General features: G+C 40.9%; 1 protein-coding gene across 2 annotated transcripts in view; it reads left to right on the forward strand.

The window, feature by feature from the left end:
- The window catches only part of LOC119853654 (sine oculis binding protein homolog), a 135,418-nt gene extending 109,907 nt beyond the window's left edge, over positions 1-25,511 (forward strand). Inside the window, exons 6-7 of one of the 2 annotated variants that reach the window (XM_038396969.2) lie at positions 6,551-8,561; positions 25,460-25,510. In XM_038396969.2, the coding sequence (XP_038252897.1) occupies positions 6,551-8,503 (1,953 nt within the window). In that variant the 3' untranslated portion in view covers positions 8,504-8,561; positions 25,460-25,510. Of the gene's footprint in view, positions 1-6,550; positions 8,562-25,459 lie in introns of both variants that reach the window. The other variant, XM_043510765.1, reaches the window with a different exon arrangement.
- Positions 25,512-27,816: the final 2,305 nt, after the last annotated feature.

Genomic DNA, 27,816 nt, shown 5'->3' on the forward strand with positions numbered 1-27,816 from the left:
TCAACAGAGCCTGCTGCAGTGGGCTCTAAATGTTACTATTGTTATTTATTATGTGTAGTGCAATAGTCCTCTAGAAGCCCTGGTCGTGGATTGGGGCTCTATTGTGCTTGGCACTACACACATATAACATAAATACAGTGTCCCAGAGGGTTTACAATCCGAGTGAAATCCTGGTTCCACTGAAATCAATAGGAGTTTTGCTGTTGACATCAATGGAGCCAGGATTTCACCCTAGCTGCATACAACAAAGATAGAGGGGGAGCACAGGGTAACGTGTAAATGTAGTTAAATGTGTGATTTTATTACAAAATACTTTGACAGGCTGCAGCCTTTTGCTGTTGCCATGTTTGGTAAGGACCCAATCCTGAGGGCCTTACTTAGACAATCACACACTGAAATCAGTATACGTGTTTCCCTGACCAAGGAAGGAAGTTTTGTTACTCATCATCTGGTTTTGGAGAAGCAGAAAAGCAGAATATCTTTGCCCTTATGGGCCCTTTCTTCTGTCTCTCTAAGCTTTACAGTGGAGCTGCCATTGATGCAAAATACTGTGGAAGCATGGGATAACGCCTGGATACTCTTTTGAATTGTGGCTGTGTTGTTTGAGTGTTACTAATGTGTGATTTCTCTTAGGCTGATGCAAATATCTCCAAAGACAGAGAGGTTTTAGCAAATCTGTTTCTTAATGTAATAGTGTCTGATACTAGATTATTGCCCAGAGGTTAGTGGTGGGCTACACTAATGGATGAACTTCACTCCTGCATTTGACAGCTGATTAAAGAATTAATTATTCTGTGCTCAGGGCTATAAGCATATCTGTTTAAGAGCAGCAGAATGTGTACATTGTGCTTGTGTGGGTAACCTCATGGCAAATTTTGGACTCCACTTTGGATGTTTCTATCAAAATAAAGGCTTGACTGCCAACATGAATAGCTTTCTGTCTGTTCTGGAGAAATACAAGATGGAAAGATTTATAGGATCTCACAGCTCTGTTTTTTTTTGGTGTTCCCATACCAAGAGAGAGTAATATTTCTGCTGATGTAGTGTCTTCCGAGTGGTCTAGTGGTGTAGAATGCCACACATTTCACAGAAAAAGGTGAATGATATCAAGCCATTGGAGCTGATAAGTAGTACATTGGCACCCTGCCACTAAAATATAAATACATTAAATGTACTTAAGGAAATGTTCATTCTGTTGTTTAGAATTGGACATGCCCCAATAAGGTAAATTTAATCTTCTTGAGGGTTGCTGTGTTACAGTTGAATGGGATATGCATTTATCTCATTTCTGATCTTTCTGTCATTCAGGTCTTATGGCATTTGAGATATGAAATGTTCTAGTTGGATCTAGGCATTGATGCTGGAAGGATATTCAAAGGGACATGAAGGCACTCAAGAGGCAGTGAGCGCCTTGAAAGATCAGACCATTCATCGCCATAATTTTCATTATTATTCATTAGGCAGTAATTTGATGGCCCCACATCCCTTTTTATTAGAAATTTGCAAATAGAAAATGCACCTGGAAATGGTTTGTTGGGAAAGGTTACATATATAATCATTTTAGCATTTTGCTTTGCATTCCTTTATGTTAGCATGATGAACTGAATTTTATATCTGTAGAACACTGTGCAGCTACTTAGAAAATATTCTGGCCCTGCTTCTGACCCTACTGAAATCAACGGCAAAACTCCCACTGATTTCATCGCAAGGAGAGGCTAGCACTAAAGGCCTGATCTAAAGCCCATTGAAGTAAATGGGAGTCTTTACTTTGTCTTCCATGGGCATTGAATCGGGCCATAAGAACTTGATCATGCAGCATTAAATCCCACGGAGGACTGTGGGATTACTCACCTGCATAAGGATTACAGCATTTTACACACAACTGTTAAAAAGCATTCTGCAGCAACTTAACTCCTCACTTGTCTGTACAATAAAGGGAAAAGATAACGTAATAAAAAAGGAAAATGAAAAGAGGGCACACAGATTTCAAGCAGCTTGTAAAAAATAACACAGAGGATCAATCCATAATGCAAGTTCCTTTTTTTTTTTAAATGACACTTGCTGTATATTTCACAGATAGGAAAATGTTATTTTATTGAACTGAAAGATGTATATGTTTCACCTAGCTATCACATCTTAAGTAATCAGCATTGGCTCTTAAAGAAATCTGTAATTACTTTGAGCATGTCATTAGTTAGATGTAAAATGAATGATATTGCTCTCTTTTATTACCCTGAGTAATATAGCCATTGGTATCATAAATTCATTGACCTCATCTTAAATGATTAATCCTGTAAGACAGACTTGATACATTAATTCTTAAGTGACATTTTTCTCCTCCAGTAATTTCCCCCCACTTTGAAGGATTGTTTTTCTCCATTTTTAGCATTATATTCTAGGATGTAATTTTACCAGGATGTCACACATGCTCCTCCCAGTCCTCGCAAAGTATTTCAGATAGGCAGGTGTCAGTTACCTTAACCTTAATCACTTTGGGATGTTGCATAAAATCAGTTAGATAATTATGAGACATTGGTCCCTCTAGAATGTTCACAGGAATAGAAATATTGCATCTAACTTTTGTGCCTTTAATTTTATCTGATGATAAAATATACTGAAAGGGCTGTGATCACTATGTGAGTGAGGCAGACTGGCTTGAGCATTTCTTGTACCTCAGTGAATGAATGAAAACAGGACAAATCCGTAGAGAATTTCTAAGCAGGATTTCTAAATATTTTAGCAGAGAAGAGAAAATATTTGTTTAGCTGCAGGTGTCATAGGAACCCATTGGAGACAAACAAATTAATACAGCAATAAAACACTGAAGTATTCGCAAAAAGAAAAGGAGTACTTGTGGCACCTTAGAGACTAACAAATTTATTTGAGCATATGCTTTCGTGAGCTACAGCTCACTTCATCGGATGCATCCGATGAAGTGAGCTGTAGCTCACGAAAGCTTATGCTCAAATAAATTTGTTAGTCTCTAAGGTGCCACAAGTACTCCTTTTCTTTTTGCGAATACAGACTAACACGGCTGCTACTCTGAAACCTGAAGTATTTCAGTGAACTCTTCAACTGATAACCAATACAATTAAACGATTAGAAAGATGCCAGGAGTTTTCTGCTGTACTTTTTCTTTTAATCTGTTTAGCCAAAGCCACTGAGCTCTTCAGTAGAAAGATAAAGAAGCTTTTTGGGATTTTTAACCCCTTCCTATTTTTCTCAATTATTTCTTTGCCTACAGTCTTGAAGTCTTTAGGAGTAGATTGTCGCTTTACAATGTGCCCTGAAGAAGGGGCAACACATAGCTACATCCCAGGAGCAAACCAGAGAGGAAGTTGTGGCATGGAGTCCTGTTTACTCCCTTGCTCCACTGGGTGGAAGGGGAAGTATTCTACTGCTGGTCTAGATCAGTAGCAGATTACAACCCCTCTGCATTAGCTCAACTCTGCTGAAGAGTATGTTGAGAGTAGAAACAGAATCAATGTTCTCTTCATTGCCTGCATGTTCCTTACCTATCTGTGCAGGAGAGGGAGTAGCGCCCTTCCCATGCTGTAGCCCATGGGGAGTGTAGCCTGCCCAAGAGATTAAGGAGGCACCATACTCGCTTATACCTAATTCTATCTATGGAATGTGAATACCATTTTGGCTAACTCTACATCAAAAATTACCTTGGGCCAAATCCTGCCAGCGTTACTGAGGAAAAGCTTCTATTAACTTGAAGTGCAGACTTAGAGCCAAATTCTCTCTCCTTCCTGAAAAACTCTGAAAAAGCCAGAGAAGCCTCAGGTTCAGCTTGTGGGGTTTCACCTGATCATCCTGTTGGGAGACAGGGTTTGGCCCCATGGAGGCGGTGGGGGATTGCCTTACAAACCCTTAGGTGTTCCAAGAGCCTCAAAGGCCTTGGGCACTGGAGCACATGCCCAATACTTGGCACTACTTCCCAGTCGCCATTTGCCCATTTGTCACTATGTTTCCCTTAGCTTTTATATGCTTTTCCATGGCAGCTACTCCCATTTGGGGGTGAGGAACGCCCATCACAGCGAAGGAATCGGTACACTGTAGGAATCCCAGCTGGTCTGAGGAAATGGGGATAATGACCTATGTTGAGTCCATCCGTCAGCTCTCTCTTGGCAGCTATCTACCCCCTTCCCAGGAACCATAGTTCCCCATTCAGTACAAGGGATTTCTGGAGCTATGGGGAAATTGTGGTTTGTGCCCAACTTTCTTCCCGCCTCAGAAAATTGCCCCATTTTGCAGGTATCCTCTGTGGGAATGTGAAGAGGGCAAAATGTGACCCAGAGTTGGGCAGCATTTCACTACTTCTTATTACAATTAATAAAACCCAACAGTTCTTCCCCCTTAATATTTCCTATACAGTAGGAAGGAGTTCTGCTTTATTCACTGTGAATACACATCATTTTACAGTCCTACAAAGGTCTGGGTGCATCTTTCCAGCTAAGGCTTTTATGTTGGTGCTTTTGTTATGAGTTTACCAGTTTATTTTGAAATTGTAGGATATTACATTTTTCTTTTTCCACCTCTGAAGGGATCGCCACATTTGTAAGGTTTGTAATGTACACTGAAACTTTCTTTCTTGTTTGGATCAATGCAGTGGAAATGAGAATGTAGAATGCATTGAGCATAACAAGCTACTTATGGCCAGATCCTCAGGAGGTGTAAATCAATGTAGCACTTTTGACTTCTACAGAACTAGACTGGTTTATTCCGGATGACAATCTGGCCTATTGATTTCCAGACTTCAGAGGTGATTTAGTAGTCAAAGGATCATTTAGTTTAATACTTTTAAAAAATCTTTGAGTCAGGATGAAAACCTCATGAGTGAATATAAAGAGAGAGAGAGAGAGAGAAATGGTTAAAGGATAACCAAAGAGCTACATAGTTAAAAAGAATAGTATAACAAAATATATATATGAATACTTCTAAAATGCAATCACCGTTTATATTGAAAGAAAGCTGAGAGTTAAATGAGATGATTAATCAAATGTCCGACATATGTTGTTTTGAATTGTTTATATGGCCAATAGTTATTAAAATTAATTATCTTTTTAAAGCTGCCATTTCACAGTGATATTCTTTTCTTTTGTATATATATCTATATATATATGTAAAGACAGTTATCTTAAAAAAGCTGTTCGGAAGAGTAAGAATACACCCAATATAGTACTGTATTCTGACATGGTCAGAGGCTCAACATACTGATTATAGAGAGCGCTAAAGTCTCCGTGTATGGAATATTTTGAGAACTCAAGTAAACGACAAAAAATGGTGGGAGGGCTTGTGTATGTAACATTCTGTCAAAAAGTAAGGCACTGAAAAATCTGACATCTGTTTATCTGTTTATAGCTATGGCAAGATTACTCATATTAATTCTTGTTTAAAATGCCATATGAAGGAAAGGCATTTGTGCAAACAAGAGTCATATTTGAATTGTAGATCATGTCTTCACCATCTGTGAGAGCTGTTGGTGTTGCAAAATTAATGTGTTAATGAAATCACAATAATTTCTCTGAAGTAATGGATTCTGAAGCCTAGAATGACTATTTTTTGAACTTTGGTGTCTAGTGGTTTACAGTTGAGAAAGCCTTTCACAGCTTAATTAGTTCTGTAGCCTTACTTAAAAAAAAAAATTGGCAATGCCTTCACTACACCAGACATAGTGCAGAAAGGAATAAAATAGAAAAAAGAAAAAAAGCCTGTAATACTAAGTTTTTGCTATAGTATTTGAAAAGTTGCTAAATAAGACTTCATCTGCCAAGAAGTTTTACACAAAGTGACTAGTGAAAAGAGTGGGCTCAGAAAATAATTCCAGCTTGTCGAAACATCGCAAGTTGGGAATATCTGAACCTTATACAGATTTCATGACTTTTTCCAAGTTTCTATTTGGAACGCATAGCAAATGATGTATGGTGCTTTTGGTTTTTGATACCATTTAAAATACGTCTCCCTTTCCAACTTATTATCTAACAGTTAATAATGTAAAATGTTACAAGGTGCTGTAGCTTAGCAGACGTTGTTTGCAGTCATTTTTAAGGAACTTTCTGGAATCCTTTTCAAATTGTTTCTTGATCATATTTAATGTGTAGCAACTCAACATGTCAAAGAACATGTAGGTTATGTACCATGTAGGTACATACCCACATACGTGTGCATGCGCCCACGCGCGCGCGCACACACACACACACACAGATCTTCAGCTGGCTTAAGTTGTCATAGAAGCTATGTCTAAGAAGTCAGTGAAGCTATGCCAATTTACAGCAGCTGAGGATCTCCTCCACAGTATGTATATATAATATTTAATGTACTGTATAAGACAGAGTTAAGAATAGGCGGGCCATAACAATTTGGGACATTTAGTTCAGTTATATTCTGATGTAAAAAAATGTAATTTTCACACAGTGTTTCTAATTTGTCCCTGTTAGAGAAATAAATCAGATATTTAGAAAGCACTGAAAAATTACTATTAAAATTACACCAAAAAGAGAAGATCACTTTTCTTACCTGTTTTGATTTTGTTACTGTGTTGTAGGTATGTGACTGGTGTAAGCACATAAGACACACAAAAGAGTATCTGGATTTTGGGGACGGGGAACGAAGGCTTCAGTTCTGCAGTGCAAAATGTCTCAATCAGTACAAAATGGACATTTTCTACAAAGAGACACAGGCCAATCTTCCAGCTGGACTGTGCAGCACATTACATCCTCCAGTCGAAAATAAAGCAGAAGGCACTGGGGTACAGCTGCTGACTCCAGATTCTTGGAATATACCGCTAGCAGATGCTCGGAGAAAGGCCCCATCCCCAGTGTCTGCAGCTGGCCAAATTCAAGGCCCTGGACCATCAGCGTCTACCACTGCCTCTCCGTCTGACACTGCCAACTGCTCTGTCACTAAAATCCCCACGCCAGTTCCCAAACCTATTCCCATGAATGAGAATCCAAATATTCCACCAGTTTCTGTTCAGCCACCTGCTAGCCTTGTGCCTCCAATTGGTGTCCCACCTCGAAGTCCTCCCATGGTGATGACAAACCGGGGGCCAGTTCCTCTGCCCATATTCATGGAACAGCAAATTATGCAGCAAATCCGTCCACCATTTATTCGAGGGCCGCCTCATCATGCCTCGAATCCTAATAGCCCTTTGTCCAATCCAATGATTCCTGGAATTGGTCCGCCACCAGGTGGTCCCAGAAATATAGGTCCCACCTCCAGCCCCATGCACAGGCCAATGCTATCACCTCATATTCATCCCCCAACAACACCTACCATGCCTGGCAATCCCCCAGGGTTACTACCGCCTCCCCCTCCAGGAGCTCCTTTACCTAGCCTTCCCTTTCCCCCTGTCAGCATGATGCCAAATGGTCCTATGCCTATGCCACAGATGATGAACTTTGGATTGCCATCTCTTGCCCCACTGGTGCCACCCCCAACCCTCTTAGTGCCATATCCTGTCATTGTTCCTTTGCCTGTACCTATCCCTATTCCAATTCCCATCCCTCACATCAATGATTCCAAGCCCCCCAATGGTTTCTCCAGCAATGGTGAAAACTTCATTCCAAGTACCTCCAGTGATGCAGCCGGGGCAAAGCCAACAAATAATTCTACATCCCCTAGAGATTCAAAGCAAGGGCCTTCTAAATCCTCCGACTCGTCACCTAGCTGTTCGGGCCAGTCCTTAAATCAAGCTCAAGTGGTTCAGGAGCATAGTAGAAATGAAGTTGTTGATTTGACTGTGAGACCTAGTAGTCCAATGAACAATAAATTTAGTTTTTCCAGTGTACTACAGGGTCCACAGGATGGTGTGATAGACCTAACTGTAGGGCACAGGTCTAGGCTACACAATGTTATCCACAGGGCTTTACATGCTCAAGTTAAAGTTGAACGTGAACCTAACAGTGTTGTAAATTTGGCTTTTAGTAGCTCAGATAAAAGGAACTGCAGCAACTGCAGGGACAATTGCAGCCCAATTGAAACAAAAATGTTACCTTGCAGCCACCCAGCTCACTGTGGTCCTGTCTCACTGGCCTCTGGCACTTCAGGACTAGAAACTAGTGCAGCAGTTTGCAATGTCATTGTGAATGGCACAAAGAGCACAGAGGGTTCTAAGAACTCAGAACAATCCCCAGAGCAGAAAAAGCCTCAACCACAAGAAGAGCCAGCAGTGAGTGAGTTAGAATCTGTTAAGGAGAACAACTGTGCATCAAACTGCCACCTAGAAGGAGAGGCTGGCAAGAAGATAGGGGAAGAGCCCCTCACTGGGGGAGACAAGCAAGACCCCAACCTTAACAACCCTGCAGATGAGGACCATGCATATGCTTTGCGGATGCTGCCCAAGACAGGTTGTGTGATCCAACCTGTGCCAAAACCAGCAGAAAAGACTGCTATAGCACCGTGTATAATCTCAACGCCAATACTCAGCACAGGGCCAGAGGATCTGGAGCCACCATTGAAAAGGAGGTGTCTCCGAATTCGAAATCAGAATAAGTAAAGGTTTGTGTAACCACTACTGCCTTCTGTGTGAATAGAATGAATATCAGTGTTTTCAGGTATGATTCACACTCATATGGATATGGCTTTTGTAAAACAAAGAGAGAGATTCCGATTTATTAACAAAAAAAGAGAAAATATTATTATTTATGTTTTTAATATTGTCTTTGTCTTGTATCATCTTTGTATCTGTCAATCCTCCACCCATCGGCAGTGTCTTCAGCTTTGTGCTCACAGAACATTCCGCTATGGTGCTGGCTGTGAAGTTCTTGTGTTGTGTATGTCCGAACTCATGGATCTCTACCTATCACAAGTTCTAGGTCTGAGCAGTCAATCTGGTTTTAAATGTTTAACCCAACTGGGTACTGGCAAGTCATGTCCTCATGACCACAATGTTTAATTATCGTCATTCCCCCTTAGCAGGGCAGACCAACTCCACAGCTTGCTGCTAGTTCAGCGCATGATTACTCATTGTTTTGGTTAACCACAATCATATTACTCCAACCTGCATTCAGAGTAACACACTGACTTCAAGCTGGCACTGGTGGAGTTAAATGCAGTGTAGGCCCTGGCTATGTTCAAGAGTTCTTTCTTGAGTTTTGCTCCAGTGGGTATCTCCCATTAGGGATCTTACCATCTTGTCTCAGGTTAATAGGCAGTGATGTTTATGTCCTGGTGGGCTCTTGGGTGTAGAACTCTGCTCCCTTACAACCCAGACGCCTGTCTCAGTCCATCTCTCTCACTTTTAAAAGCATGTTAGCACTTTTTTTTCAAATTTATATTTTTATTATAGTCCGTGACTGAGGCCAGAGGGCTCTACTGCAATATAAATAATAAATGATAATTCCACCCCCCTGGGTTGAAACAGTGATCCAGAGGCAAAAATGTTCTGCAACGCATTCCCTTCAACCCCCCCAATTCGCTGAGTCCTGGTGATAAAACAGTACCTTTATAAAATTAATACTTTAATATATGTCTATTCTTGCTTCAACCGTGTGTGCACAATGTAATTGCATTTCTCTTAGATACATGAGATTGGAGAGGTTCTTTAAGAAAAAAAGGAGAGTGGTGGGTGTTACAAGAACCCATTCAGAAATCAAATACTGATGATTTGCCGGATATGCCTTGGTGACATGCCAAATTTTATTACAATCTGTAGAGTATTCCATAACCTCCAGTAAATCATATTTTGTGCTGTCTATTGTAGTGCAGTAGTGACTCACAGAAGTTGCCATTAACAGCTCAGTATCCATTAACAATTAACATGTTGTGGTATCTGGGATACTGCAATATTCCTCTATGCTCATAATAGAGAATAAGTGCACAATCACAGACACTGTGATGTGATAAATGCTAACTTTTTATATGGGGACCACTGTATTTACTGTTCTTGCTCTTATACCCTTGAATACAGAATGAGCTCTCCCTTTGCTCACAAAGAGTTTTTTTCACTTATTTACCTTTTTTAACGTCCACACTCATTCAGTGAAATTGAACCCCTATCCTATGTTCAAGGCACACACTGACATTTAAAAATACACTTATTAAATAGACTACACCTGTAAGTTTCTTGGACCAATAAACAACATATTAATAACCCAGAAGCTGAAAACATATTTAAGATCTTCCAGTCCCTCACAGCTAGGGAAAACAAATGGACCTTGCAGTATGCATATTATATTAACTTGCTACTAAAGCATAAAGATCTTTGCTGCAAACACTGCTGTGCTATGCTCAGAGCTCATATCATAGTAAATACTGTTCAAGCCAAACTGTATAATCATACACACAGCTATGCTTTACATCGGAACAGTGCTTTGATCTATAGGGAATACTGCTGTTTGACTATCTCCCTATTAATTATTATCAGACTAACCCATGCCTGTTGCATTAATCCCATTTACTTCAATCCACAGTGTCTACACCATGTTTATACCTGAGCTCAATTCACTTTAGTTTAACATCAGTCAGACTACCGCACCTTCCACAATTAGGCACTCTAAGCTCAGAAAGCTCTGGCTTCATTCAGATGTTTATCTGTTTGTGGTGCTGACACTATTGTATGTGACATAACTTCGCATATAATATTCCACACAGAAACTGGATAACCTGAGCTCAGACAGACAGCACCCAAAAGACACAAAAAGGAACATTCATGAATCAGTTGTTGTTCCCCCACTTCTTAAATTCATCAAGCATCAGCATGTCTAGCATTGAAAACTATCAGTCAATTACCGGAATGAGTAATCATTTTCCTGTTCACAAAGGTGTGTATATACAGTTTGGTATTTCTTTTTCTCAGGGTATGTATTGTTTTTGTCACTTATTTTACTGGTAGATTTTCAGTTCCCAGGTGTCTACAGTGCCTCTAGGAATTGTGTGTAATAGCACAGAAAATGGTTAGTGGTCACCTGTGACTTAAAAGAAAAAAGTTGCACAAAAGAAATGCAAAGGCAGAATCCATTTGTATTTCCAAGGAAAGAACATAGACCCAAAATACCTTATAGAAGAAAATTATGTGAATAGTCACCTAACTCCAAATGACGCCATAGTCTCTGTGAAATGCCAGCGGGTACAGTATTTCTTTAGAGCATATACATCTAACCCACACAAACCTGATATTGGTTTGAGATGAACCCTTGAAATGATTTGATTACTTAGCTTCACATAGAACCCAATAATGGGGCTAAACTCTCCTTTGCCACTGCAAATAAAAAGACAGCAATCCCAGGGGGCTGACGCCAGGTCTATGGCAGCTCCCCAGTCCCACTCCCCCGCCCCGTGCTCCAGCATCAAGAAGTCCCTCTATGAACATTCCACGGGGTGATGTTCTGTGGGTACAGAGTGGTTGAGCATGGAGAAACAAAACATTGTTACCCAGCCTCTAACCCCATGCCCCATGGGCATCACTGAATATGTTACTGTTAATACCATCAACTTTAGCTTAATTCTTCCTCCTCACTATGAATCCTGACTCCCCAGCAACAGATGACAGTGGGACTGAGGCTGCCCATGGCAGTCCAGCTCCTCCAGAAGGCATACTACCAAAGGCCTAGAGGATGCTGCTTCTGTGGCTATGGTTTAACTTGAAAAGCACTGTTGCATTTAAAAGGAGGATAGACCCCAAATATATTTGCAACCAACGTTTTGAGCTTTGTTCTGATAGGTATCTGTGGGTGTGAACAGAGGGCAATTCTGAGGCACATGGTCTCTGTGCTGATGACCCTAGCCATGAGCTCTCTTGCCCAACCCCTCTACCTGTTCCATGGTGAGGTACAAACCACCTCCCTTCGCAATGGGATGAGGAAACTCCACACGTACAGACTCATGAACACATGGAGCTTCCCAGTCCCCGTGCAGGAATAAGCTATACAGGGAAGGATTTGGTCCCTCATTTTTGATGACCTGGGCCCTGGCAGTTTACTTATTATGCTGGTCCCAGAATCTCATTAACTTGTTGGAAGAAACAGTCCTGAAAGTTCTCTCTCCCTCTGGCTCCCCTAATTGGGAAATCTGAACATATGTGATATAATATGTAAATTTTCCTGAATTTAGTTTCCTATCAAATTGTATTAATTGAGGAAAATGATCCAGATCCATCCATGCTAGAGTTCTGGGCCAACAGATAGTATGTGAGGAATAGCAACATGGATGGCTGTAAAAAGGAATCAGTTCAAGTGTGACTTTTTTGGGCAAGTAGCCAGACTCTAGATTATATAATATACCAATTACTTGATTATTGGAAATGCTAATCAGCAACATAATCCTCCATGTTAAAGTTAGGCTCTCCATCAGGCTGTAGACTGTCAAGCTGGTCTAGCTTGATGCAATTCAAGCAACCAGCTAAAAAGCCTCAGTGCCAGCTCCTCAGTGCGAGGCAGGCATGCAGCTCATGAGAGGAATATTTTGCTGGGTGTAATTGTTTCAAATTTGAATGGTGTGAGCTTTCTAAAATTAGCAGTGTTAGTGTTGGCCGCATGCACATAGTACATCCAGGCAGAATCATTTTAACCCTACAGTTTCAGTGTAAGTGGTTTTTAAGGTGAACAAGTTAAAATGCTACAGACCATTTGGTTTTCATATAATACTTCAGGTAAACAGAACTATAAAATTAAATGGCACACATGGCTACACTCAGAACTAGCTCCTACCTTTGTGTGTGTGTGTGTATGTGTGCGTATGTGTGCATGCTGGTGCAGAGGGGGGGAAGCTGAGGTGGGGGCTTCTTACTCCATGCAAGCAGAATAGTTTTGTAGCTCTACAGGGAGAGCTAAGAGCAGGCCAACTACTGCACTAGCCCATGCACTATGTCCCCATGGGCTCACAGTCTGCTGAGTAGGTCATATGCTTAGTCCTGCAGCTGGCTAGTGCCTATGTTGGGTCATAATGACACACATAGTGTGAATGCTTCGTTTCAGGGCCAAGTCATACATATCCCACTATGAAATCCCCTCCTCCCCCACTGGCCCAGCACAAGAAATTCTGCTGTGGGTCGTGAGAATCCTGAGACAGAGAACATATATATTAACCTTTCTTCTGTCTGATAGTTTTCTATGACGCCCTCACTGTAGCATCTCTGTGTATCTACCAGCATTCTGTTCTCCCCTCAATGCACTGACCATGATAGGATTGGGCCCTACATATCTAAACAGAAACATATTTTATGTATTTTCATGGTTCCTGGTAGTTATCTTTGTTGACACAGCACAGATTCACAGCTGGGGTAAACTGATGTATCTCCACTGGTTTCAATGGAGTTATGGTGATTTACAACAGTTTAGAAACTGGCCCTATATAGTTAACACAGGCAAAAGCTGTTCCAAAAATAACTCCTATACCTGACATCTTATGAACCTGATTTTTAACAGTCGTTCTGCGGGAGACTGTTTACATTACAAACACATACATGTTTGCCTGGAATTGAAGTTCAGCCTTCAAGAAATGCCTGATACTAACAGTGATCTTACATTCATGAATCACCATGGCAGATAGCACTCAGATATATTAAATTAAAGGAGAGTTTTCCAGAGAAATGATTCTCTAAGCGGTGAGTACTTGGTACTAGATTTCAGTTCCCACATCTTAGACTGTCAGGCTTTGAGTGCACTAAATTCAGCCTGCATGGGAGTAAAGTAGCAGACCACGGTCCAGACCCTCAGTTGTTGTAGATCAGCATAGCTCTATTGAAGTCAAAGGACCTATGCTAATTTATACCAGCTGAGGATCTGGTCCTTTTACTCTTCCACAGAATCGATTGCCATAGGCCACAATTTTCAAACATAAAACCATGCTCTTGAATCCATATTTAGCCACCTACGTAAAAATGACCTGATTTCCAAAGGTTCCAAGCACCTGCACCTCCTTTCATACAAATTACAACTCCTCAGCTGGTGTAAATTGTCATCGCTCCTACTGAGCTAGAACAATTAACACAGGCAGGGGTTCTGGACCATGAAGATTTAAGGCCACTTGTGATTTTCAAATATTTCATGACTGGGACCACTGACTTCAATGGGGTTACCCCAAAGGTTACTTTGGTCGCTACAAAGTAATTGTCCTCTGTGACCTTTCTGAGAAGGAGCTTATTTTAAAAAAACAAAACAAACACCACATTCAAAGCACACAGTAAGCCGATATGACCCCATATGCACCACATGTGAAATGTGTGCATCCCATGAAAAGAGAAGAAAATCCATACTTCTTTTAGGAAAGAGAAAACCAATGACTTGATCCTGCAAACACTTGCTCATGTGAGTAGGCCTCATTCAGATGGATTGTAAACAATAGGGTTACTCACATAAATGATTCTGATATCAGGCCCCAAAGAAATAAACATTTTCAGATATTTAGGACCTGATTATACTTCCTTTTACATCAATGTAAAGCAGAAGTACTTCCATTCAGTAGAGTTGGTGTAAAATGGATATGAAAGGAAAATCAAGCTCTTCATTTTGTCATTTACTTTTGTACTATTTGGATACAAGGTTTCTGTATCACAGGGAAAGTTTGGAAAAAATCACAGCTCATGCTCAAATGCAGAAATCAGAACAGGTAACTGTCCTGAAATACATTTATGGATCTTTACCATAAGAACTGAAGGCTCTTGCAGAAACATCGTCAAAAATTATGAAGTTATTATTGCCTTCATATGCACGAGGAGAGACTAAAACAACGATTGAAAATGTTCATGCAAAAGTCCTGACCTATGGGGAGAGCTGGCCCTAGGAGCTCACATTATTAGGAGTGCCTCCCAAAAATCCTGAACTTGGGTTGAAAACCAGAAGAAACAGTTGTGCAAGAGATGGACATAAACATGGAGCACTAGGATTTAGGAAATTCCATTTTAAAATGCAAATGCATATAAAAAGCAAATAGAAGATTCATGTGAAGTAGCAATAATGTCTTCCCAGATTTCCGGCCTGGAAGGTCTTGAACTAATTGTGACAGATCCCCATTTACGTCTAAACTGCCATTGTGACTGTCCTTGTCTATCGTTAGACACCATCCCGCAAAGCAATAAAGTTAAACACATTCTTAACTGCGTTACCAGATTGAAGCCTTGCTACTCAGTTGTGCTCCTCATCGTACATCAGGTCATTTGTGTTCTTTTGATAGTGAACTATGTTATACTCACATGAAAAGGGCTTAGTGTTGGGAGTGCATTTGTTGATCCCATGAAAGCAACAAATCAAGTAAATATGGAATCTGTACAGAGCCAGCAAATCTAAAACATTTGCTTCCAAAAAAAAAAAAGCGTATTAAATCTATGAACCTCATCCTGTGAGAAGCTGAGCACCCTCAACTCCCACTGCCTCCTGTGAGAGTTGAGGTGCTCAGCAGTTTACAAGAGTAGGCTCCATCTCACTCTCATTTGCATGGATTTGCTTCCCCAGACATATTTTTGTATTTGAAAAGAATGGTATTCCTGTACAACATGTGTCTCAATTTGTAATAATATCCTTCCTGCAGCTGGTTTAGTTTTCCAAATGTTTCTAAAATGTTACTGTCTTAAATTGGAGCCAACTTCCAACAACAAATTATCTAGACGCAAAGTGGCTGAACTGCATTTGTTGGAAGAACTCCCCTGCCCCCCTGCTACATGTCATCTTCCAGTCCTTGTTTTTGGACATTCAAACTGTGTAATATAATCATCCTCAACGGAAGCGTATTTTTTTTTAAAGTTGTGGAGATTGGGTGGTGTAGAAGGAAACAACTCTCTGGTTCAGATTTCTTTGCAAAGTTCTGCAGCCCATCAACAACGTATTTATATTTTAAACCTATGTTTAACGCAATTTTCTGCTATTTATTTGGAGCCCTTGTGGCTAAATGTAAATCTTTATATTATTATGATTTATTGCGTGCTCATGCTTCAAATATTTATATGCTTGTATGATCTACTTGAGCTGCCCTTTTTAAGTACTTTATCCAAAAACCCCTTTCCCACAGGAATTCTGTAATCTAGTCATGTCCGAATATTGATACAGAAGAAGAGATACATGATGAGGTCACTACAGACTTGAATGCTGTCCCGTACTTTTTTAGTTCAATTAAGATGCAAATTTTCCATTATACATCAGTAGTTTACCAATTACTGCTGAACCAGCGATAAAAATATTTTCTCTATATTTGTAGAAAAGTTTAAACAAACAGCAAACTCTGCAACAATTACTGCTAGTTTAAACTGTTACCAATAATCACAAGAGACACTCTAAAGCCGCTGGCACAGCACCTGTAAAATGTTCCAGCTACAAGTTATTTGCTCCATATATTCTTGATTGTTATCCCCTCCTCTACCATAATCTGCAAGACTTTTTGGCTACTTGAGACCCTTTCCTGCACCCATTAAACTAGATAAATCAAATTCCATTCTCAGGATTTGATCCTGCATGACTGAAATGAATCAGAGCTTTACTGACATTAGTGGGAGATGGACCTGGCCCTTACATTGGTATACATCAGGAAAAACTCCACTAAAGTCAATATAAAACCAGAGAGAGATCAGAATCAGGCCCCGTGGTTGCAGCCTCAGGGTCTTGACTACAACGGGGCTGATTCCTCAAACACTTGCCTGTGGGAGTAGGCCTTACACAGACAAGTAATCCCATTGGCTTCAGGGTGGCAACAGTTTGAAGGATCAGGACCTAATAGTCTTTGTTGTGGCTGTTGTATTTTAATTTGCGTATTTAATATTAAGAACATTAAGGACATCCAAAACATTAGTTTTTTAAAATGTCTCTTAATATAACCTAAGATCTTATAATTTGTGTAAATGGAGTCAGAATGGGTAACATTTGTACAGAAGCACTAAACAAGTCAACACACACGGAACACTTCTGTTGGACTTTTCAAGCATTAATTAAGGAGCCCTCACAACAGCCCAGCAAGATAGCTCAGTATTATTTCCCCCATTTTACAAACAGGGAATCTGAAGCAAAGGGGCAGATTCTGATCTCATTTACACTGCTGTGATTTGACTGACTTCACTCCCACCTACCAGATTCTGTGCCACTCCATGTGTAATATTTTATGCAAATAAGCTAGAGGCAGCTGACATAGTTGCAAATAATTTACATATGACCCAAAACTTCAATTTACAGTCAACACACCCATCCCTGAGCACGGGGCAGGGCGCTGCATGCACAAAACTTGCAGGTGTAGCGCGTATGGGTGTGTGCTAGAGTGGACTTGGGCAGGGACCTTAGTGGTGATGTCTGCGGGGCAACTGGGGCACTCTCTAGCCCCTTCTCCTCACCTTCTGCCTGCTGCTGCCAGCTGCTCCTCCTTGCTTCTTTCCCACTTGGCTCCAGCAGGGAAAACACCCTAAGGGGAGGCAGAGAGTCAGCGTGCTCAGCCCTGGCGCCACAGCAGCTCCTGGAGGCCAAAACTGGCAATAACAGGCCAGTTCTGCTGAACGCATAAGATTTCAGCAGAGCTGGGGGAATGCTCCACATTGCTGCCAAATGTGGCAAGGTTGCGACAGAAGCGTGGCTCTTGGCAGCCTTGCTTCAGTGCTGTGACATCAAACAACCTCCGTGTAAATGAGAACAGAGCCTGGCCCAAACAGGTTAAGTGATTTGCCAGAGGCCCCAGAATGAGTCATTCTTAGAGCGGAGATTAGAAGTGCAGAGTTTGTCTGCTCATACCATGGCCTAGCTTTTATGCATACTGGCTTATGTGTCTCTCAGTGTCACCAGAGTATAAACCAGTGGACCCCCTTTTCAGCGATCAGTGGGAGATGGTGCCATAGGGAGTGGGGAGGCCACAAATGCTGATTTTTTAAAAGTAAAACTGAAAATGTTGTGGAGCTTCATTAATCTTTTGATCATTATCTGCAGAGTGTTAAAATCTGAAAGACTTTAAAACGTGAAATTACACAAAAATGGTATTAAATGAGAATTGGCTAAGAGGAAAAGATTTTGCTTGTTTGTAGGAGACAGGGTTATTAATGTGAGAGGGTAGGAACACAAATTGTTATGTGGAGTGGATTTGGCTCAGCACAAAGAACTTATGTAGGGCCCTACGCACTGTTAAACTCTGTTTTAAGGATTTATGTGAGACACGGGAATGGGATGAATTTTACCCTAGGAGTGCACCAAGGAATGATCAACAACTGTAAGGAGGGGGCGGGATGGGGACATCAGACATAAGCAACAATAATTTTTGAACTAGCCATAGTTCATCTGCATTGATAGAAGTAGGTAGTAATGAATATAAATGTAAATCAGAAGTCAGGAATTGTGGAAAATTGAATAAGGGAAGCAAAGGGACGCAAGAAGAAATCTATGGCCAGCAGAATTAAAGACATTAAGGAGTTTTTAAAGTATATTAGGAAAAAGAATCCTAACAATAGTATTGGTCCATGGGAAAATAATAGAATTATCAATAATAATGCAGAAAAGAGAAGTGTTCAATAAATATTTCTGTTCTGTATTTGGGGAAAAATAGATGATGTACTCATATCATATGACAAACACTCTTTCCATTCCGCTAGTATCTCAGAAGGATGTTAAATGGAAGCTACTAAAATTAGACATATTTAAATCAACAGGTCTAGATAACTTGCATCCAGAATGTGAAAAAAAAAAAAAAAAGGCTGATGAGATCACTGGACCATTAATGTTAATTTTCAGTAAGTCTTGGAACTCTGGGGAAGTTCCAGAAGACTGGAAGTTAATGTTGTGCTAATATTTTAAAAGGGTAAACACAATGACCTAGATAATTACAGGCCTGTGAGGCTGACATTGATCCCAGGAAACATAACGGAGAGGCTGATATGGGACTCGATTAATAAAGAATTAAAGGAAGGTAATATAATGAATTCCAATCAACGTGAGTTTATGGAAAATAGATCCTGTCAAACTAACTTGATATCTTTTTTTGATGAGATTATAAGTTTTGTTGATAAAGGTAATAGAGTTGTTTAATAGACGTCTGTAGGGTATTTAACTTGGTACTGCATGCCATTTTGATTTAAAAAACTAGAAAGATATAAGCAAACATGGCACACATTAACTGGATTAAAAGTTAGCTAAATGAAAGGTCTCAACATATAATTGTAAACCGGGAATCATCATTGAACGGGTATGTTTCCTGTGAGGTCCCGCAGGAATCAGTTCTTGGTCCTGTGACATTTAACATTTTTATTAACGTCCTAGAAGAAAAAATAAAATCATCACTAATACAGTTTGCAGATGACACAAAAACTGGAGGAATGGTAAATAATTTAGAGAACAGGTCACTGATAAAGAGCGATCTGGATCGTTTCGTAAGCTGGGAGCAAGCAAGCAATATGCATTTTAATATGGCTATATGTAAATGGATAAATCTAGCAACAAAGAATGTACGCTATACTTATGCAATGGGGGACTCCATCCTGGGAAGCAGTGACCGTGAAAAAGATCTGGGGGTCTTGGTGGATACTCAGCTGAAAATGAGCTCCCAGTGTGACACTGTGGCCAACAAGGCAAATGTAGTCCTTGGATGCATCAGTAGGGGAATCTTGAGTAGGAATGGAGAGGTCATTCTACCTCTGTATTGGGCACTGTGCAACTGCTGATGGAATACCGTATTCAGTTCTGGTGACCAGAATTCAAGAAGGATGTTGATAAATTGGAGGGGGTTCAGAGAAAAGCCACAAGAATGATTAAAGGATTAGAAAACCTGCCTTATAGTGATAGACTCAAAGAGCTCGATCCAGGTAGTTTAACAAAGAGAGGTAACTTGATTACAGTCTGGAAGTTGAAACTAGATAAATTCAGACAGGAAATAAGACCATAATTCTTTAACGGTCAGAGTAATTAACCATTGGAACAATTTATCATGGTGGATTCTCCATCACTGATGATTTTTTTTAATCAGGATTGGGTATTTTTCTAAAAGATCTTCTTTAGGAGTTATTTTGGGGAAGTTTGAAGGCCTGTGTTATACGGAGTTCAGACTAGATGATCACAATGATTGCATATGCCCTTGGAATCTATGAATCTTGTTGAAATCTGTGTGTCTGCCCTCCTGATCTTAGTAACACAAAACCATGAGGGAGCGCAGAAGTGAAAAAAAATGCACTTCAGCAAGAGCAGGCAAGAAGCTGATCGCTGATGTTAAAAATGTTAAGTTTAAAAAATAATTGCTCCCTGCCAGGGCACAGACTGCCCAATGGACCCAATCACAGCAGTTCTGGAAAACAAAATGCAGTCCTAAATAGGAAGCAGAAATGCCCTTCCCCATGGATGTGGATCAAATTAAAAAATAATAACCTAAAGCTGACCCTTTATATGTTATGGTGTGACAGTCACACCATACCCAACCCCCACTCCATGGAACCAAACACAGGGCCAATTTCTGCTCACTAATGCACACGTGAATCTGTTCTCATTGGCTTTAAAGGAGAGCTACATATGCATTCAGGGCTCAATATTTATGAAGGTCCCATTGTGCTTGGGGCCGCATGTGTGTAGGATATAACGGGGGAGAAGAGATTCCATTTATCCTCTCCGTATGTTCCCTTACCTCACCTGGAACTGGGAGCCATACAGTGTGGTCCTATCTGTCTTTGTGTTGCAGTAGTCACAGTTGCTCATTAGAACCGTCTCAGCGCAAAAACCAAAGCAATAAAAAAGGGTAGCAAGTACTATTGCTAGGTAGACAAATGTTCAAAAGTTACCACAGATTTTGAGTGCTTCCATTTTTCGATATTCAGCTTGCTTTTCAAAGGTGCCAAAGACCCACAAAATTCCCATTTCAGCATATCACTGTTCAGCTTTGAGGTGCTATTCAGCACATGGCCTGACAGTGTAGAAAAGAGATGAGCCTCCATCTCAACTCTCCTTTCTTTGGTTGGGGTCAGGGGCTCAGAGCAAGATGCTGTGGTTCATCCTGCACCTGCCCTCAGCCTCTTCTTTTCACAGAGCAGCATGTGTGACTTTTTTGGCAAAATATTCTACTTTTTTTTTTCTTCCCTCTCCTTTACCTGTTGTGTCCCTGGTTTTATCTGCTCTTCCTTTCCCTCTTTTGTTTGGTAGGGATTTCTCCTCCTTACTCTTGGATTGTAGTTCCTGTATGAAAGGTGTGAAGCGCAGGAGTGCTGTTAAGAGAGGCCAATGGTCTCACCTGGCAGCTCTGGTGCTACCTTTGGCACCTGTGGGTGGGATTTCTCTCCTATTGCTCTTCCATAGGACTTGCTCCCTGGTAAATTTGGAAGCACTGCAACCACTGCCTCCTGTTAACTCCCAAGTTCCTGTCCAGAGTGAGGGACTCTCTGGGTTTCACTTGCTCCATTTTTGCCAGTGATTTAGTTGACTTTTGACATACAGGAGTACTAGTAAAAGTCTCAGCTGTATTTCCTGGCTCTAATCACCTGACAAGGGTCAGGCTAATAGCCTTGTCAGATGGCAGCAGCCGGTATTTACAAATTCCGGTGGCTAATTTAACAGTATACCCTAGTTTAAATGGATAGACTAAATTAGGTTAGAGAAAAAGGTCCAGAGTTGGACCTAGTTTAACCTGGAGCAATTTCACTGAAGACTTTTCTAGGAATAGGTGCAGATCTTACACAGAGAAGCAATAGCTAGCAGTTGGCATCCTTTCTCCTATTCTTTCCCAGTTTCTCCCAGAAAGTTCTTCCCTAAATATAAAGTTGACAGAGACCATTGCATTATCTACAGGCAAACTCCAATGTATCTGTATGACAATTCAAAATCACAGTTCCTTTACGACAATACTGTCTCTAGCCCTGCTCGGCCACACAGAGTAAGTCCCAAGCATCCCTGTTTGGATTTTTAAGGTCTGTACAGGTTAGAGCTCCAACTGCCGGGAGTGGGAGGCCAGGGGCTGCATATCTGACCCATTGTTAACAAAAGACCCAGAGTTTGCAGGACATGAATGAAAAAAAATACCCTTGAAGTTAATGGGAGTTTGTCGTGGTAAGAACTGTGTAAGGAAGCCCAGCTAACTTTCTCCTTGGGTCCCCTCTGAAATAAAATGTCAGAGCTCTGTGTGCAGAAATGCTTCCCCCAGCTGTAGTGATGTGGTGCCTTTTCCATAAAGTCATGGAGAGGAAAGATAAATCACTCACTGTTCAAAGGGGAAGGTTTTAATGGTAAAGCTTGAACTACTTGGAGAGTTACTAAAAAGCACTGAGCTATTACAAATAACAGATGACCCCAGTGTGTATACAGGGCTGAACATGCTCCCATCCCTGCGTCAGCTGCACTCTTGTGGTTATGACCTCAGCAGAGCCTCCCTGAGAAAATTATGGGCTTGCCTTTGCCCTGGGGCAATTTATGAACCAGGCATCTTCTGGCTCATCAACAGCTTTCATGTTCATTGCCTGGTTGAATTAAGTACTGTGTTAAAAGACGGAAAGCTCCGCCAGCCCACATCAATGATCACCCGGGACTAAGCCTAATGCTCAGTCGCCATATTGTTTCTGAACAATTTGATGCTGCGGTTGGAGTTGAAGACTGAAAAAAGTAAGAACGGCAAAAATTGTTTTCCATTAGTGTTTTATACCCTCTCGCTATGCATATAGGTGTGTAGTGTTTTATATCACAGAGCTCTCAGCTCAGGTCTAAGAGGATCACAGACACTATTGTAACTGACTCTGCTTAGGCTGACAGCAGGGTATGAACCCAGGAGGACTTTCAGTGCTCAAAGCATGAGCCTCTACTGCTTGAGGTAAAGGGCTACAGCTTCATTAATTAGAGGCAGTAGTTGATCCATAAACCTCATATGTGGACTGGCCACTAGACAGGACAAACTCCTCATTTTGCTAGTCTGGGTTACAGTATTATGCAAGGAGTTTTATCTTCTACCTCACCTGCATGCCTATTCCCTACCTGTAACTTCATCTCAAAGACTATAAAAGTAAATAAGCTACTGTGTATTTTCTTAATTCTGTAAAACAGTCCCTGTGCTTTGGGTGCACACTGAGACCATCTTATGGCTTGGACTCCATTATTCTCTAAAACCTTAGAGGGAAATCCTGAAGCATATTATCAGTCTCAGTTTGTGCACTGGGCAACATTTTCCTCCTCAGTCTACATTGTTGTTCCCTTACCTGCAGTGTGAATTTCTCTGATACCCTATGTCTCTGTACTCATGTCCCATGCACAACTTCTGTTGTCCTCATGGCAAAGAGTGGAAGAACCATAAAGCATATTCAGGGCTGCCACAGAGCATAGTGCCAGCAGAGCTGCCCAGGTCATGGGGGCACTACAGCTAGTGAGAGGTTTAATATGCATGTTTCAATGCCACATGGTTGGGAGAGTGAGCAGCAGCTAGAGATCTCTGTGATGATAACTGAGCCCCTTGGGAAATGGGAGGTATCTCCCTGTTTGGTGCAACGCTGGACTACATCACTGCTCCCTGCCCTTCCGTTTGATAGGTAATCTTGACCCACCGTTCCCCTAATTCCCTCCATAAACACTAGTTCTGCACTTCTGCATACACTGCCTGCTCCTCTATTCTATGCCTCCACTCTACTCTCATGGAAATTAACTCACTTCATCCTCAACTGGCATGGCATTTGCATGGGGTGGGGTTATGTGGGGGAGAGAAAGTGTCACGCTGCATCTTGGGGCTTTCAGCTGGGAGCAATCACATGGCTTTGCAAGGGGCCATGCATTTGCTTGAGTCAGCCCTGTTTATATAATGACAGGTTTCAGAGTAGCAGCCGTGTTAGTCTGTATTCGCAAAAAGAAAAGGAGTACTTGTGGCACCTTAGAGACTAACAAATTTATTTGAGCATAAGCTTTCGTGGGAAGTGAGCTGTAGCTCACGAAAGGTTATGCTCAAATAAATTTGTTAATCTCTAAGGTGCCACAAGTACTCCTTTTCTTCCTGTTTATATAATAGCATAACTGAAGAGGTTGGCAGAAGGGCATTCTAGATGAAAAGCCTGGGTTCTGGCCCTCTCTTCTGCCTGTTCACCAGAGCTTGGGAGTTGCTGATCTTCAGGACACATGGTCAGGCACTCCTCTGGGAAGACTGAATGAGGAGGGAGAGGGGGGTCATCGAGAAGTCTGTCACGCAGGGTATGATGGAGGCAAGGCTGTGACGAGAAGGTTTTCTGGGCACGGTGCAGATTTGTTAAACTTGCTCTAATATTCTTTATTAAGGTATGTGTTTTAAAACCTTCTAATGTGCTTAGAGAACAAGTGCACAGTAAGCCTAATTAAATGAATAAACAACCAAACTCTAACATTGGTGTCCAGGATGTGGTGTTCACCTATCACTGCTGAGTCCAGTTCTCCACAGTAAGCTCGATGTTTCCCTCAGAAATAAAATCAACTACGATATATGAGAAAACCCCATCTCTTAGTTTGGGTTTGGTAATTTAACCCCCTTCCTCTTAGGTTGCAGTACAGATCCAAATGCTCTGCCTCTCAAAGGGAAGATATGGAAAGATACGTTTGGCATGATCCATGACTTTAATATACTGAAGCTAAACATTGTATTCAGACAATTTTTTTTTAAATTGTGATAGCTTAAAAAAGGGGAGAAGGGCTAATTACTGGGAGACAACCAGTAGTACAGTAACACCTCAGAGTTACAGGAGTGGAGGTTGTTTGTAACTCTGAACAAAACTTTATGGTTGTTCTTTGAAAAGTTTATAGCTGAACATTGACTTAATACAGCTTTGAAACTTTACTATGCAGAAGGAAAATGCTGCTTTTGACCATCTTAATTTAAATGAAACAAGCACAGAAACAGTTTCCTTATCTTGTCAAAAAAAATTTTAACTTTCCCTTTATTTTTTTAGTTAATGTTTAACACAGTATTATGCTGTATTTGAATTTTTTTTATTTTATTTTTTATTTTTTGTCTCTACTACTGCCTGATTGCATACTTCTGGTTCCAAATGAGGTGTGTAGTTGACTGGTCAGTTTGTAACTCTGGTGTTCGTAATTCTGAGGTTCTACTGATAGTTAAAACAAGCAAATGAGAGGTAGGAGATATGTGCTGTCTTCCCAATGCTACCATTATTCCTGGCACTGTGGGACCCTGGGCAAATCAAATATCCTCCTTGACTAAGTCCTTCTATCTGTTTAATGGAGATAATGATACATATACTTTTGTAAAGTACTTTGAGATCCATAGGTGAAGAGCACTGGATAACTGCAAGAGATTATTACTCACCTTTGATCTGCTAGACTAAAAGAGGGGAGGCAAAAAGTATTAATTATGATTGTATCTCTCTCTAGCTTGTTCTAAGGACCATTCCTCCATGTTCTAATATACTTCCACCAATCTTGCTGCAAAGGAGGCTTTGCTGACTTCTCCATATACTCACAGCCCTGGTAGTATAAGGCAGACATACCTGAGGATGAAGCAGTGAAACTGGTGTCCTTACATAAGCTGCCCTCACAGCTTTAAGCTGCGTTCCCAAGTTTGTGCACACATTCCCTGCAATGAATCATCCCCAACGCTTTCTGACCAGCTCCTCTTGTCTGTTTTACAGGAATGCTCACTGACAGGGTACCTTGCATGGAGAAAGGGAGCAGAGCAAACCATGTCACTTCACCGAATGATGCCAGCTGGGCCGCTCACCACCCCGTCTGGCTAAAAGTCAAACAAATAAAGCAGCTTCCTGTCATTAAGTCTCTCAGAGGAAGCCTCAGTCCCACGGGTGCCTTTGGCCCAGAAGATAGCCTATCATGGACCTACGCAATGTGCTTCACATTCCCACTACCACCTCCTCTTCTCCTTGGAGGAACATGTTTTCCTCTTGGTTTCTTGCTGGGGAATTTTTCCCTCTGGGTCTCAAAAACCACCCGGACCAATGTAGGTACTTTTCCCTCTCAGATTTCAAGATTCAGATATTTGAGACTGGACAATGATATGGATTTTTTTTTTCAAAAACTGCTGTGGTTTTGCTGCTACACTAAGAATCGTGATTTGCATTGTATGGTTTTGGACCTAGTCACGTTTTGATGGGGGAAAGGGGTTTTACTGGAGTAGCAACACTTCAGAGTCATCTCTGTCCTATCCATGATGCACTTTTAAAGGAAGAGTTAGAATATTTTATTGGCTAATATACTTTCCTTGTTATTTTTAAAAAGGCCACCTTTATCCTTTTTTATGCCATATTTTCAGTGTTACACTTTTATGGCTTTTAATTTTTGATTTGACAGATGTAAGAAGCAGCATGAATAGTTTATACTGTGGTTTTTCAGAGCCTGAATGCCAAGAGAATTCAGTAAATGTTTATTCTTCTCAGCTTTCTCTTTAAATTCCCCTAAATAGCGCCCCATTTGGGAACAGAGCAAGAGTGTTGAACTAAAGACCAAAATTCCCTCAAGGTGTAAAATAATCTGAGGGGAATATTTGCTGGGCGTCACGAAAGACTTGGATGAAATTTCAACCCTGATGGTTTTCAGTGATTCAGGAAGCCAGTGAGACAATCTCTCCATATGCATAGCCCTTTCATGATAATTAGAATGGTATGGACAAACCAATGAAAACAAGGGGTAAAGTGAGAAAGATCCCCCATGATTCTGTTTCACTGTTTGCTTTCTCCTGTCATGGTTAAGAGAAATGTGCAATTTGATCCTCAATCAGTGGGTGGAGGATAACAGGGTAGAATTTACTTGTGTGCACTTGTACAGTTGTAGCCAAGAGTCCAAAAGTACACTAGAGCATGTAGACTGGCACTGAATTGGTAAGACAATTGTGGAGTATCCCATTCTGACAAATACAAAAAAGAAAAAAAATACAAATCACCTTGTGATTCAGTGTAACTGTTTACTAACTTGAATAAAGCAATTGTTCACTCTCAAGTGTTCAGAGTACACCTCTTCTATAAGGCTGCTGTTAGGAACCAAGAAGCAGTTTGCAAAAGAAGTGTCCCTATTAGTCTCAGTGAAGTTGGGAGCAGGGTATCAAAGCCAGTCACAACAGAGCCTTGTAGTGATGGTGCACTATGAGCACTATGTATATACTGTATTTCTATATTTTCCTTTGTACAAAGTCACTTAACAAGTCAAGCTACTGTTTTACAGGTGCTCCTTATTTATTAGAGCTGTGAAAGCTTGGAAAACACACCGGGCGAGCAAGCTCACTTTTTAAAAAATATTGGGGGGTGGGGGGAAGAAAGTTCCTAAGCCTTGGGGAAGTTATTAAGAGCTACCAGAGAAAGATCTCCAAGAAAATAACAACACGAAGCACTTTCAATGTGCTCACTTTCTTTCTGGGCTCACAACACTTTTCTCTCTCCCTGACTGGTGTCAGATTTATTAAAAGAAAATAAATCTCCAAGAAAAAAAATGCACTTAAATGTGCTGTTGTTTTATTTTTTTTTTTCCTGTGCACATAAAGTTGTTCTTTTCTCTCCCTGACTGATCACAGATCAAGCAAAATTCAATCTGAAATCTAAAAAGCAAAAACACCCTGACAAGTGTTATTTTTATTATTACTTGTATTGCAGTACTGCCTAGGAGCCCTAGTCATGAACCAGTAATTCATTGTGCTAGGTACTGTACAAATACAGAACAAAAAGTCAGTCCCTGACCTCAAAGCTTACAATTTAGGTATAAAGCAGGAAACAACCATTGGAGACAGATGGACGATGGCTCTTAGAGGCTGAATCTATGGTCATTCTATTTCCTCTCTGATGATTTCTCAATTTCCATTGTGATCTTGGAAGGGAAAAGCACTTCAAAGTGTTGATCTTTCAAAGGCCCTGATCTTTCAAAGAGCTCCATATGGTTGGACCATTATGCTGGGCAGAGCCTCATTGACTTAAATGGAGCTCTGTGCAAGTGTTGAAGCCTGACTGCACTTCACTGCAGGATTGAGGCTTCAACTCATTTCTTCCAT

The sequence above is a fragment of the Dermochelys coriacea genome, chromosome 3 (genome assembly GCF_009764565.3).
Source record: "Dermochelys coriacea isolate rDerCor1 chromosome 3, rDerCor1.pri.v4, whole genome shotgun sequence".
Classification (NCBI taxonomy): Eukaryota; Metazoa; Chordata; order Testudines; family Dermochelyidae; genus Dermochelys; species Dermochelys coriacea.